Consider the following 14,016-nt stretch of genomic DNA (forward strand, 5'->3'; position numbering starts at 1 on the left):
CTATTCACAATAGCAAAGACTTGGAATCAACCCAAATGTCCATCAGTGACAGATTGGATTAAGAAAATGTGGCACATATACACCATGGAATACTATGCAGCCATAAAAAAGGATGAGTTTGAGTCCTTTGTAGGGACTTGGATGCAGCTGGAATCCATCATTCTTAGCAAACTATCACAAGAACAGAAAACCAAACACCGCATGTTCTCACTCATAGGTGGGAACTGAACAATGAGATCACTCGGACTCAGGAAGGGGAACATCACACACCGGGGCCTATCATGGGGAGGGGGGAGGGGGGAGGGATTGCACTGGGAGTTATACCTGATGTAAATGACGAGTTGATGGGTGCAGCACAGCAACATGGCACAAGTATACATATGTAACAAACCTGCACGTTATGCACATGTACCCTACAACTTAAAGTATAATAATAATAAATAAATTAAAAAAAAAAAAAAAAGAAAGAAAGAAAGAAAGAAACCCTAGAGTTCTTTAGTTTTTGTTTTTTTGCTTTTTGTTTGTTTTGAGGCGGAGTTTCACTCTTGTTGCCCAGGCCGGAGTGCAATTGTGTCCGGATTTGGTGGATTCTTGGTCTCACTGACTTCAAGAATGAAACCGCGGACCCTCGCGGTGTTACAGCTAGGTGACTCATCTGGAGTTTTTCCTTCCTCCCATGCGGAGTTGTTCGCTCCTCCCGTCCGGAGTTGTCCATTCCTCTGGGTGGGTTCCTGGTCTCGCTGACCTGAGGAGTGAAGCCGCAGACCTTGGCGGTGAGTGTTACAGCTCATAAAGGCGGTGCGAACCAAAAGAGTGAGCAGCAGCAAGATTTATTGCGAAGACTGAAAGAACAAAGCTTCCACAGTGTGGAAAGGGCCTGGGTGCTAAGCCCCTCACTGCCGGGGGCTGGCAGTGCTGGCCGCCTCTCATAGTGCTGCCCGCCGAGCCCGCGACCGCCAGAAACTCACGCTGGCCCGTGAGCACCGTGCGCAGCCCCGGTTCCCGCCCGCACCTCTCCCTCCACACCTCCCCGCAAGCAGAGGGAGCCAGCTCAGGCCTCGGCCAGCGCAAAATGGGGCTCCCACAGTGGAGTGGCGGGCTGAAGGGCTCCTCAAGGCCTCCAGAGTGGACGCCGAGGCCGAGAAGGCGCCAAGAATGAGGGCTGCTACCACGTTGTCACCTCTCACAATGGCTTGATCTCCGGCTGTCTGCAACCTCCGCCTCCCAGGTTCAAGCGATTTTCCTGCCTCAGCCTCCCGAGTAGCTGGGATTATAGGCATGTGCCACCACACCTAATTTTGTATTTTTAATGGAGACGGACATTTTCCATGTTGGTCAGGGTGGTTTCGAACTCCCAACTTCAGATGATCCGCCTGCCTTGGCCTCCTAAAGTGCTGGTATTACAGGCGTGAGCCACCACGCCTGGCCCAACCTAGGGTTTTTTTTAGGATAGTGCAGTAGGCGTAGGGCTAGGGAATGGGGGATGCTTATTGGTAGGGGATAAAATTATAGGGAGTCAGAGCTGTCTCCTCACCCTGAGTCAGTTCCTGGATGGGGACTACAGGATCAGATGAGCCAGTTTACTGGTCTGGGTGATGCTAGCTGGTCCATCAGAATAAAGAGTAAAAAGTACCTTGAACACTAATCTTAGGTTTTACAATAGTGACGTTATCTATGGAAGCAGTTGGGAAGGTTAGGAATCGTGTGACCTCTGGTGGCATGAACACCTGAGTCATAGTTCCTTGTGGCTAATTTGTTAATTTTACAAAGGTGCTCTGCCCCCCAAGCAAGGAGCAAGTTTGTTTCAGGAAAGGACTGTCATCATTGTTTCGAAGTTTAACTGTAAACTAAACACCTCCCATAGCTATCTTGGCCTATGCCGAGGAATGGACAAGGGTAGCTTGGAGACTAGAAGCAAGATGGAATTGGTTACGTCAAATTTCTTTCACTGTCATAATTTTCCAGTGTCAGAATTTTCTTACTGTCATAGTTTTTGCAAAGGTGGTTTCAGGTGTCCTGATTAAATACTGCTCAAGTTTACTCAAGGCAGAGAACCTTCACTCATTATTTTTCCTTACAATTCATAGAAAAAAAAACATACATTTTTTATAGCAGTGCTGTTATTTCTCTATCAAAAATATTTCAAACTTGAATAAGTTATAGTAAACCAGATTTTCCAAGTTAGAAAAAGTAAAAATGTATATGGAAATAAGAGTTTTGTAGAAAACTGTTAAACTTCTTCATACTACAGCTCACAATGTCAACAATAGATCAAATACTGTTAAATGCTTTACTTTCTCAAAATAAGTTGCATTTGGGGAGTTTTCATGTATGGTTCATATCTACCATTGCTTACAAATAACTGCTATGAAATTATAATTACAGTGATGAGATGGACATTTTGTGTTGTTCAATTCCTACCATTCTTCACACCAGTAGACCAAGTTGATCATGGAACTAAATAATAGTGTTTTCATTTCCACATCACATTAAAGTTTTGATGTTATGATTTGCAACCAACTATTCAAAGTCTGCAAAATATCTTCTGTCCCTTAAAACTAATGAAAAATACTTATTTACATCTATCACTGCTACTAACTCAGGACACTTGCCTGTGACTTTCTCAATGCTAACACAAGTAGTCAGATTTTGAACTGACAGCACAATCTACTTTTGTTAGGTTTCAAAATAAAATTTAACATTTTTCTTAAAAATGAAATAACTCGTGGAAGCTCAGAAGTTGTCATTGATATTATATGAGCCTTTTAATAATTAATTTTTAGACCAAGGGTTTTAAAAATATTTATTGTCTGTATCTATAAATACATGTTTCCGAACACTTAAAGCATTTTAATATCTACCAAACCATTGAGCATGCCCCAAATTTTGATTCTTTTTTAAGTAGTTCATTTTTCATAATATTAGAATGCCTACCCTGGTGAAGAGAAAAGGAAAAAAGCAATCTCATGAAATAATCAAAGAGTGTTTTCCTCCAATCATTAATCTCACTGTACCTAAATGAAGAGATTATTTTGTGACCTCTGTCCTCAGCCCCGTGGTCTTTGTTAACTAGTTTAACACTGGTTACATTGAGGGGAAAAAAGCACAATGGTCCCAAATCCTGTTGCATGTAAATGTGATTTAAATCTGGTCACTAGTCTGCCAGTTCAAGACCAAGATGGGTATAGGCATTTTGATATTTATAGATTAGTCTGAAATATTGGTAAATATGTACTTTATTTTTTTTCTCACAACTTTCTTCCATAACACCCCATAACAAAGAGCAGAAGAGAAAAGAATGCTCATTTCTCTCCCTTTTTTATAAATATGCTAATGACCCCAAGTAAATGTTAATGTGGGTCATTCTTTGATAAGAATAACAATTAACTGTTACACTGCATGGTAGTTTTTAGAGAGAAAACATTTTCCAGTCTGGCCTGTAATAGATTCATTTTGAGAGGTTAATGAGAAGGTGACTGATCCTTGTATCTTATGTCTAATAGCCCTTTTCTGAGGAAAAGAAATTAGTTTTATTTCTCATTGATATAATACACATCTTTCTTTTTTTTTTTTCTTTTTTTGAAGTCTTTTCTTCTGTCGGTAACTGAATAAGATTCTGAGGGATTCAGAAAAATATGATAAAATATCTAAACCAGTTAACATTTGTTATGCTCAAAAGAGGCTTTTAAAAAAAGTGTTGGCTTTCCCCATGTAGATGTGTACACTGTGTTTCCTCTAAGCTCACCATTGTCCTAAGTGGTGTTTAATTACCTGATGTTGCCCTGTACCATGGGATACATTATCTTAAAGTTTACCAAAGAGGGACATTATGTTCTCTGAATGTAAAGACAAAAAATATGGCAACTGCATTTCAGACCAAGCAGAGTTATTTCACCCAGAGAACATAACAAATACAGTAATTTTACTGTTTACAATAAGCTCATTGCTCCTTCATTGGTCTCTGGCAGCATCATCATGGAAACTTATACTAAGTTCCCTTTTACTTAGAGATACCATATTATAGGATCTTTTCAAAGATAATTGACTAAGCCAAGTGTCTCCTGAATTCTAGAAATTCGTATTTTGAGAAAATCCTGAGTATGTCTTGATCCACTCCTGGATATTTACCCTAGAGAAAAGCAAATTTATGTTCACACAAAAACCTGCACATGAATGTTTACCGCAGCTGTAATCATTACTGCCAAAACCTGGAAACAATTCAAATGTCCCTAAGTGAGTAAATGGACAAACTGTGGAACAAAGGAATACTATGTAGCAATAAAAAAGAACAAAGTATTGATAAGTGCCAAGAAGATATCATGCCCAGTGAAATAAACCAGTCTCAAAAAGCTACGAACTGTGAGACTGCATTTACATGACATACTATACAAGACAAGCCATAGTTTTGGAGATAAAAGTCGACAGTTGCCAAGGGTAATGGATGAGAAGGGAATGTGACTATACAGGGATAGCATGAGGGTGTTCTGGGGGGTGATGAAACTCTTTTGTATCCTGGTGGTGTCTCTTCATTAAAATTCATGGAAGTGTGCACCCAAAAAAAGTAATGGTCCTCAATAATATTTTTTAAATAAAATATTTTTAATAGACTTTGCCTTAGAATTCTATTTCCATTTTACGCATGGGAAAAATGGGACATAGAAACATGGCCAAGACACGCAGCTAATCAAAATAGGAATTTTCATGATTAAATTTTAGGGTGAGCTCTTAGAGATGGTGTGTTTTATAATAATGTGATTATTGTGTATGAATGACAATATATTTTTCTCATATATTGGTAGAACAGAAAGATAGCAAATATATTTCCATTAAAATTACAACGAACATCCCTATTTTTAAAAGAAAGAAAGCAAAAATGTCTTAGTCAGATGACTATTTCAAGTAATATTTCATGATCACATTCTTGTGAAAGAATAAGTTTTGTGTAGTGTTTCAGTGGTTTGATGCTGAGTAATTAGTGGATAAGATATTGGTTCTGGAGTCAAACTTCCTGGCTCCACATCCCATTTCTTTCACCTCTTAGTTGTTTGACCTTCATTAAGTAACTTTAGGAATATTAGCGGGATATTAATGTTTCTGATGTCCATTGGGCTGCTGAGTTATAATACCCAAAGCTAGCCCAATCTTTTATATCCAAATAGAAAAAAAATGTTTAGTAATTGGGGAGCACATGAGTAAAGGGGACTAACAGGCCTCCTTTAAATGGCAAAGTTTCTAATGAATCATTCCAGAGCAAGGACTCAGGGGTGTCCACTTTCATCAGATCATATAAAGGGATAGCCAGTTCATAAAAGCTAAGATTCAAACATCTAGTGACCCTTGAGATCCTATGAAACCAAGGATCCTTGTTGATTCTATGAGGCCAAGCAATTCTCTAAGTTGACTTTTAGCAACTAGCCAGGGAAAGTCATGAAGAGCTTCCAAACTTTGAGGAGCAAAGGACTTTCCATTTTGCAAACTGTCACAGCCTAGAATTTAAGTCCTAGTAAAAGCACTTTGTGCTGACAAAATTGACATTTAGAGACTTTATGTCGATTGTATGCTACCACTGTTGACAAATAGAGGGAATCAGTTTTTCAAGACTATCTGGAGAGCATGACAGATGATCATTCACATATTGTACAACAGTTGAATCTTATAGAGGAAATTAAATATCACTCAGTTTGTTTCCTATTGTTGCTATAACTCATTACCAGAAGCTTTGTGGCTTAAAACCACACAAACTTACCTTATACATCTCAATATCAGAAGTTTGAAATGGGTCTCATTGAGCTAAAACCAAGAAGTTAACAAGAGCTGCATTCCCTTCTGGAGGCAAGAACCCATTTTCTTGCCTTTTCCACCTTGCAGAGGCTGCTCACATTCTTTGGCTTGTGGACCCCTTCCATTTTCCAGGCCAATAATGACCAGTTGAACCTTTCTCACATCATATTATTAAAATTAATCACATCTGTTGTCTTCTTTCCTCTTTGCCATGTAACATAACATAGTTACAGGCTCCAGGGATGAGGATGTGGATGTCTTTGGGAGGCCATGTTGTGCTTACCACAGTAAGGTAATGGTTAAGCAATTGTGAGAATTAAGAAGGCGTTGTTGTAAACTCTCGGGGAGTAACTGTCACAAATGAAACAAAAAATATACTGTGAGCAGGAGTGCAAAAATATATGAAAAAAATTCTAAGTATAGATCTGCTATAAATTAAGCAGCTGCCTCAGGGAGTGGCAGTAGGATGGTATTAGGGTTGGGAACTACAGGGAAATGGGGGAGTGCAATCTTGTTAATGACACTTAAATCTTGTACAAAGCGATGACACTTAAATCTTGTCCAAAGTGGTACACAAGTCTTTTGTCATTTTGATAGAGTGAACAGTGAACTATAAGCACTGGTACAGGGGATAATGAGGTATTATGCCAACTGAGATAACTTTCTGGAGGTGTGTAGATACAATGGACCGAGTTATTAAATATTGTTCTTTTCAGTAGATTTTGGGCCAGTTTCAAGAAATGCATAGCCAGATTGATAGACATCTTTAAGGGGTTAGCATCCTGTATGAATCCCACATCTGAGCAGTTTTTGCCCCAGAGGGTCTTGGAGACACATTCAAAGTCAGAGATGTTGATCACAAAGGCATCAGGTAATTAGCTGGTGGCACCACCAAATGATAGACCAGGCCTTCTTCTCCTGGGATTTACAGAAAGAGACTCTCAGGTTCACATTTAATGCTGGTATCTCATTTACAAAGTGGATCTCTTCTCAACAGATGAACTGAAGTGGAATTTGAGTTATAGAAGTTCTTTATACATTCTGGATACTACTTCCTTATCAGATACTACTTCCTTATAAAGCTGCCATAAACATTCATGTATAAATGTACAAATTTCTGTTCAATCTCCTGTTTTCAATTATTTTGAGTTTATACCCAGAAGTGGAATTGCTGGATCATATGGTAATTCTATGTTTAATTTTCTTCTTAAGAACTTCCATACTGTTTTGTGGAACATTTTAACATTTTATATTCCCAACAGCAATGCACAAGTGTGTCAATTTCTTCATATTCTTGCTGATGCTTGTTATTTTATGGTTTTTATAACTATCCTAATGAGTATCAAGTGGTATCTCATTGTGGTTTTGATTTGCATTTCCCTACTTATTACTAATATTGAGCATATTTTCATGTGTTTATTGGCTATTTGTATATCTTCTTTGAAAAAAAGGTCTATTAAAGTTATTTGCCCATTTAAAAAGTACAGTTTTTGTTTTATGTTTTTGAGTTATAGAAGTTCTTTATACATTCTGGATACTACTTCCTTATCAGATATATAATTTTAATATATTTTCTCATGAGTTGCCTTTTCACTGGTTGATAGTATTCTTCGATGCCAAAAAGTTATTAATATTAATTATGATGAATCCAATTCATCTTTTTTCTTTATTGCTTCTGCTTTCAGTGTCATAGCCAAGAAATCATTGACAGAGCCAATGTCATGAAATTTCTCCTTTACTTTCTTCTAAGAATTTTAAGTTTTAGCTTTTATGTCTAGATCTTTGATCCATTTTGAGTTAGTTTTGGTATATGTTATAAAGTAAGGGTTCAATATCATTCTTTGGCATGTGGGTATTCAACTTTTCCAACATTAAAAAAAAAAAAGGGTCCTTTCCCCATTAAATGGTCTTGGCACCTATGTTGAAAATCATTTGCCCATATTTGCAAGGGTTCATTTTTAGGATCTCTGTTCTATCGCATTGGTCTATATGTCTGCCTTTGTGCCAGTAACACACTTTTGATTACTATAACTTTGTAGTAAGTTTTGAAATCAGAAAGTGTGAGATCTCCAACTTTGTCCTTTTTCAACGTTGTTTTGACTATTTGGAGTTTTTTGAGATTCCATGTGAATTTTATAATGGTTTCTTCTGTTTCTGCAAAAAGCATTGGGATTTTGATAAGGATCGAATTGATTTTGTAGATCACTTGAGCAGTATTGGCATCTTAACAATATTAAGGCTTCCAATCCATAAACATGGGATGTTCTTCCATTTGGTTGTCCTCTTTAATTTCTTTCAACAACATTTTGTGGTATTTCAGTCTTTCACTTTCTTGGTAAGTTCATTCTTAAGTATTTCATTTTTTTTATGTTATTGTAAATGAAATTATCCTATTAATTTTATTTTCAGATTATTCATTCTTAGTGTATAGAAACATGCCTGGTTTTTCTATGCTGACTTTGTATCCTGATACTGTGCTGAATTTGTTTATTAGTTGTAACAATTTTTTGTTTGTTTGTTTGTTTTTTAGAATCTTTAGAGTGTTCTCTATATGATGTCATGTTCTCTGAGAACACATAGTTTTGCTTCTTCCCTTTCAATTTGGAAGCCTTTTATTTTTTTCTCTTGCCTAATTGCTCTAGCTGTAATATCCAATATTATGTAGAATACAAGTGGCAAAGGGTAGCATCCTTTTCTTGTTTCTGATTTTAGAGGAAAAGTTTTCAGTCTTTCACTGTTGAGTATGACATTAGGTATAGGTTATTCTCATATACTCTTGATTATGTTGAGGTAGTTTTCATCTATTCCTATTTTCTTGAGTGGATTTATAATGAAAGAGGTTGAATTTTGTCAAATATTTGTTCTACATCAACTGAGATAATCATGTGTTTCTTTTTTTCCCTTTTTTCTATTGATGTAATGTGTTACATTGATTAAATTTTCATATATTGACCCATCCTGGTATTCCAGGAATATATCGCACTTGGTCATGTTGCAGAATCATTTTAATGTGCTTTTGAATTCAGTTTTCTAGTATTCTGTTGAAGATTTTTGCATCAATATTCATAAGAGCTATTGATTTTAACTTTTTTCTTGTAGTTTCCTTGGTAAGTTGTATGTTTCTAGTAATTTGTTCATTTCATCCAGTGAGATGGATTTTTGACCAATAAATTTGGACAGAAAAGATCTCAAGGATAGCTGCTAAGAGTTATTGTCCCATTTTTTATACTCCTTATATATCTATGTATAGTTAAATCTTGTCCCATATTTTTATATCATTTTGGTAAACAGTACATCTCGCTTTTACTCAACAAATTTTAGGATATCCAGTGCTCACCCAAAGGTGAACTAATTGAGAAGAGGAAGTCCAGGACTACAAATCCCTAAGGCAGTCCTAAATTCTTCAGTGGATTTGTACCATTTCTTAAGAAAGCTTGACAAGTCATTAATTGGATTATAGAAATCTTACCTGGACCATGCTTGAAGGCCATAAGACCCACTAGATTGATCTTCATACTCACATATCTTATATAATGAAGAGATGTTGTCCAGGGGGAAAGATACGTCCAAGAAAGAATGGTAGAGAAAAGGGGAGAAGGTCTGTTGAAAGTCTAGGAAGAAGAGGAGGAGCAGGACAAGAGAGAGAAGGAAGTCGGGGTTCGGAGGGCCACGAGGGAAGCCAACCACGGTGGGGTCATGAGATAGAGAAGGGAAAATGAAGTTTGGATTTTAGATCCACCAAGTTTTTATTAGTTCTTTTGAAAGTATCCTTAAGGGAAGCCATTTACAAAATTTTCTGTCTTTTAGAGTTGTTTTTATACCAAACAAACAAAGAAGCTAACTCTTGGTATTTAGAATATTTGAGTCCTTTGATCTTAAGGTACCAGGCAAAAGATTATCTAAGTCTGTTTTTTTGTTTGTTTGTTTTTGTTTTTTAGATATGCCCAGGCTGGAGTGCAGTGAAGCAATCCTAGCTCACTGCAAGCTCTGCCTCCTGCCTCCTGGATTCAAGCAGTTCTCGTGCCTCAGCCTCCTGAGTAGCTGGGACTACAGGCATGCACCACCAAGCCTGGCTAATTTTTTTTATTTTTAGTAGAGATGGGGTTTCACCATGTTGGCCAGGCTGATCTCCAACTCCTGGCCTCAAGTTATCCACCCGCCTTGGCCTCCCAAAGTGCTGGGATTACAGGCGTAAAGCACCACGTCTGTTGGATTATCTTATTCTTATATCAGGTTTCCCAGACTGTCCTATGAAGAGAAATGTAGCAAAATTCAGTGTGTGACATAACCCAAAGAAGTACTAGTACACTGACTTAAATACAGTATTTTTTACCTCCTCTCATGTAATTAACCTTCCCAATGGGAGTATTTTTATTTGGTTGTCCAAATATAGTTTGGTTTAGGAAATTATAATCATAAGCAAAATAAATGTATCAGTAGTTGGTTTTTGAATCCACCCTACTTTCCAAAAGAAAATTACTCAAAACAAAAAAGTATTCCTAGATGTTTTTCTATAATGCCACATAATCCATGTCACCAGACCTGATGGTGAGGAAATAGACAACATAGACTTACTTGTAAGTTGCCCTGTGTGTATCTGATCTGACACACATGTTTATACACAAAAACTTTGGAGTCATTTGGAAATTTTGCAACTCCAATATGATAATATTCTCTCTAGTAATTCTGTCAATCAGTTGGGATCCGCAAGATGATTGTGATAAAAGTTAATTGTGAGTCATAGCATATTTTTTTAACTGACGTAATGATTATTATTGTCCTAAATTGACAGGTGAAGTATGCTGTCCAGATGAACAGCACAATCGGGTTTCTGTTGGCATTGGTGATTCCTGCTGTGGCAGAATGCCGTACTCCACCTCAGGAAACCAGATTTGCTGTGCTGGGAGGCTTCATGATGGCCATGGCCAGCAGTGCTGTGGCAGACAGATTGTGAGCAACGATTTAGAGTGTTGCGGTGGAGAAGAAGGAGTGGCATACAATCGCCTTCCAGGTAGGGGACCCAGGTCTACCTTTCAGTAGATGGAGGATTGGAGAAGCAGGGAGAGTGAGAAATTTGCCCTAGAAATAAAACAAATAAGTAATTAAAGCTCACATTGGTTATATCTAATGCAATAATTTGGAACATACTGTTTAACACATAACATTGTAATCTCCCAATTTTTACATGTATCTCATGTATTTCATAAAAACACATCAATTTTTTTCCTCTTGAAAAGGTCATGTCCACCAAAAAAAATCCCACACATAAATGCATTGGTTATGAATGAAAAGAATATTTCCTAGCAAATAGTATACAAAATTATTATAATGATATTGTGTCATAATTCTTTTACTCCCTATTCTACTGTATGAAGCTAACACTAATATTAATAACAATAAGTATCTTTGAATGAATACTAAGACACTCTACCAATATTTTATATATTATTACCTCAAATAATCTTCACAATAATCTTACATGATAGGTACTATTATTATCTACATTTTAAAAATGAAGAAACTGAAGTTCAGATATTAGATATAGATGTTAGTTTCCACTTGCTAAATACCACACAGTCAGATCCAGATTTTGGGAGGCCTGACACTTATGTTATTGGAGGTGAGGATTTTAAAGACAAGAAAATTAAAATATGAAGTCAGTGTTCACAGCATCTTCACCAGGCATAGATTCCATCTCAAGAAGCCACTTTCTTTGCTCCTCCTTAAGAAGCAACTCCTCATCTGTTAGTTTTATGATTGCAGTAATTCAATTACCTCTTCAGGCTTCACTTCTAATTCCAGTTCTCCTTCTATTTACCTACATCTGCAGTTATTTTTTCTTTTTGAGTCTAAAACCCCTCAGTGATCCATGAGGGTTGGAATCAACTTCCTCTAAACTCCTGTTAATGTTGATATTTTGACTTCTTCCCGTGAATCATGAATATTCTTAATTGCATCTAAAATGGTGAATCCTTTCTAAGTTTTCAGTTTGCTTTGCCCAGATCCATCAGAGGAATTACTCTCTATGGCAGTTATAGCCTTACAAAATATATTTTTAAATAAAAAAAACTTGAAAGTCAAAATGACTACTTGACCCATGGGCTGCCGAATAGATGGTGTGTTAATAGGCATGTAAACATTAATCTTCTTGTCTATTTCCATCAGAGCTCTTGGGTGACAAGATGCATTGTCAGTGAGTATTGATATTTTAAAAGAAATATTTTTTCTGAGCAGCAGGTCTCAATAATGAGCTTAAAAAACATAGTAAACCATATTGTAAACAGATATGTAATCATACAGCCTTTTTGTTCCATTTACAAGCACAGGCAGAATAGATTTAGCATAATTATTAAGGGCCATAGAATTTTTGCAGTGGTCAGTGAGCATGGGCTTCCACTTAAAGACACCAGCTGCTTTCGCCCCCCAACAAGAGAGTCAGCCTGTCCTTTGAAACTTTGAAACCAGGCATTGACTTTTTCTCTCTACCTATGAGAGCTCTAGTTGGCATCTTCTTCCAGTGCAAGGCTATTTCATCTACAATGAAGATCTGTTGTTTAGTGTAGCCACCTTCATCAATGATCTTACCTAAGTCTCCTGGGTAACTTGAGGCAGCAGTTTCTACAACAGCACTTGCTGCTTCACCTTGTACTTTTATGTTATGGATATGGCTTTTTTTTCTTAAACCTCATGAACCAACTTCTGTTAGCTTCCAACCATTCTTCTGCAGCTTCCTCACCTCTCTCAGACTTCACAGAATTGAAGAGAGTAAGAGCCTTACCTGGACTAGGCTTTGGCTTAAGGGAATGTTGTGACTGATTTGATCTTCTATCCAGACCACTCAAAGTTTCTTCATATCAGCAATAAGGCTGTTTCACTTATCATTCATGATAAGTGAAATAGAAATCTTAACTGGACCATGGTTGAAGGCCATAAGACCCACCAGATTGGTCATCATGCTCACATACCTTATAAGATGTAATGAAGAGATATTGTCCAGGGGAAAAGATATGTTCGAGAAGGAGTGGGAGAGAAAAGAGAAGAAGGTCTGTTGAAGGTGTGGGAAGAAGAGGAGTATTTTGATTTTCTTCAAGAACTGTTCCTTTGCATTCATAACTTGACAAACTGTTGGGCATGAGAGGTCTAGTTTTTGGCTTATCTTGGTTTTCAACATGCCTTCCTTGATAAGCTTAATCATTCCTAGCTTTTGATTTAAAGTGAGAGACATGAGACTCTTCCTTTCACATGAACACTTAGAGGCCATTGTAAGGTTATTAATTGGCCTAATTTCATTATTGCTGTGCCTCAGAGAATAGGAAGGCCCAAGGAGAGGGAGAAAGATAAGGGAAAGGCTGGTCTGTAAAGCAGTCAGTACACACAGGACACTCATCAACTAAGCTTTCTGTCTTATAATAATAATGAAAAAGCTTAAAATATTGTGAGAATCATAAAAATGTGACACAGAATCATGAAGCAAGTACATGCTATTGGAAAATTGGCACCAATACACATGCTTAATTCAGGGCAGCCACAAACCTTCAATTTGTAAAAAAAGCAGTACCTGCAAAGTGCAATAAATCAAACCACAATAACATGAGGTATGCCTGTGATACTAAACTACTATATGCCTTTTTAATTCTCATTCTCTCGTATGTGTACAGCAGAGCTTTACAGAGGTTACATGATGTGATTTGCAACAGATCAAATGCAGAATGAGAAAGAAAATTAAATTGCCTTCTCTTAACTGAACATTAAAGAAGCTTGCAAAAATATAACACAATGTCATTCTTCTCACTATTTTTTATTCGAAAAACATATTTATGCTTCATAAATATGTTGGCATGTTATGGATTTATTATATTTATGTCTAAATGCATTAATAAAAAAATTTCAAAAATTTCTGCTGTAAGTTTTAACACAGTACATATCAACAGGTAAAACCCATATAAACAAAAGGTATTTGGGGTCCTCAATAATTTGTAAGCTTATAAGAGGATGCTGAGACCATAATTTGAGAACCACTGCTCAAAGTCATAGTAATGTCTACTAGAAAATTATGGCAATTAATTAGTTATCCTGTACTGTGACTAACCTGTTGAATACCTTCTCCTCCTACTTTAGGTGAAGTAACTAATAACAGGTCTATTAAAGATAGAACCAAGGGGGCAGGGAGGATGCAAAAGTGTTCCCCCCTGTATACCCTAATACATCAGAGTTTAAAAATGACAGCAAAACATT

General features: G+C 37.0%; 1 protein-coding gene across 1 annotated transcript in view; it reads left to right on the forward strand.

The window, feature by feature from the left end:
• USH2A (usherin) overlaps window positions 1–14,016 on the forward strand; it is an 801,896-nt gene that overhangs the window by 622,091 nt on the left and 165,789 nt on the right. Inside the window, exon 49 of the mRNA XM_050780502.1 lies at window positions 10,574–10,792. Coding sequence (XP_050636459.1) covers window positions 10,574–10,792 — 219 coding nt within the window. The remainder of the gene's footprint in view (window positions 1–10,573; window positions 10,793–14,016) is intronic.

The sequence above is a fragment of the Macaca thibetana genome, chromosome 1 (genome assembly GCF_024542745.1).
Source record: "Macaca thibetana thibetana isolate TM-01 chromosome 1, ASM2454274v1, whole genome shotgun sequence".
Lineage (NCBI taxonomy): Eukaryota > Metazoa > Chordata > Mammalia > Primates > Cercopithecidae > Macaca > Macaca thibetana.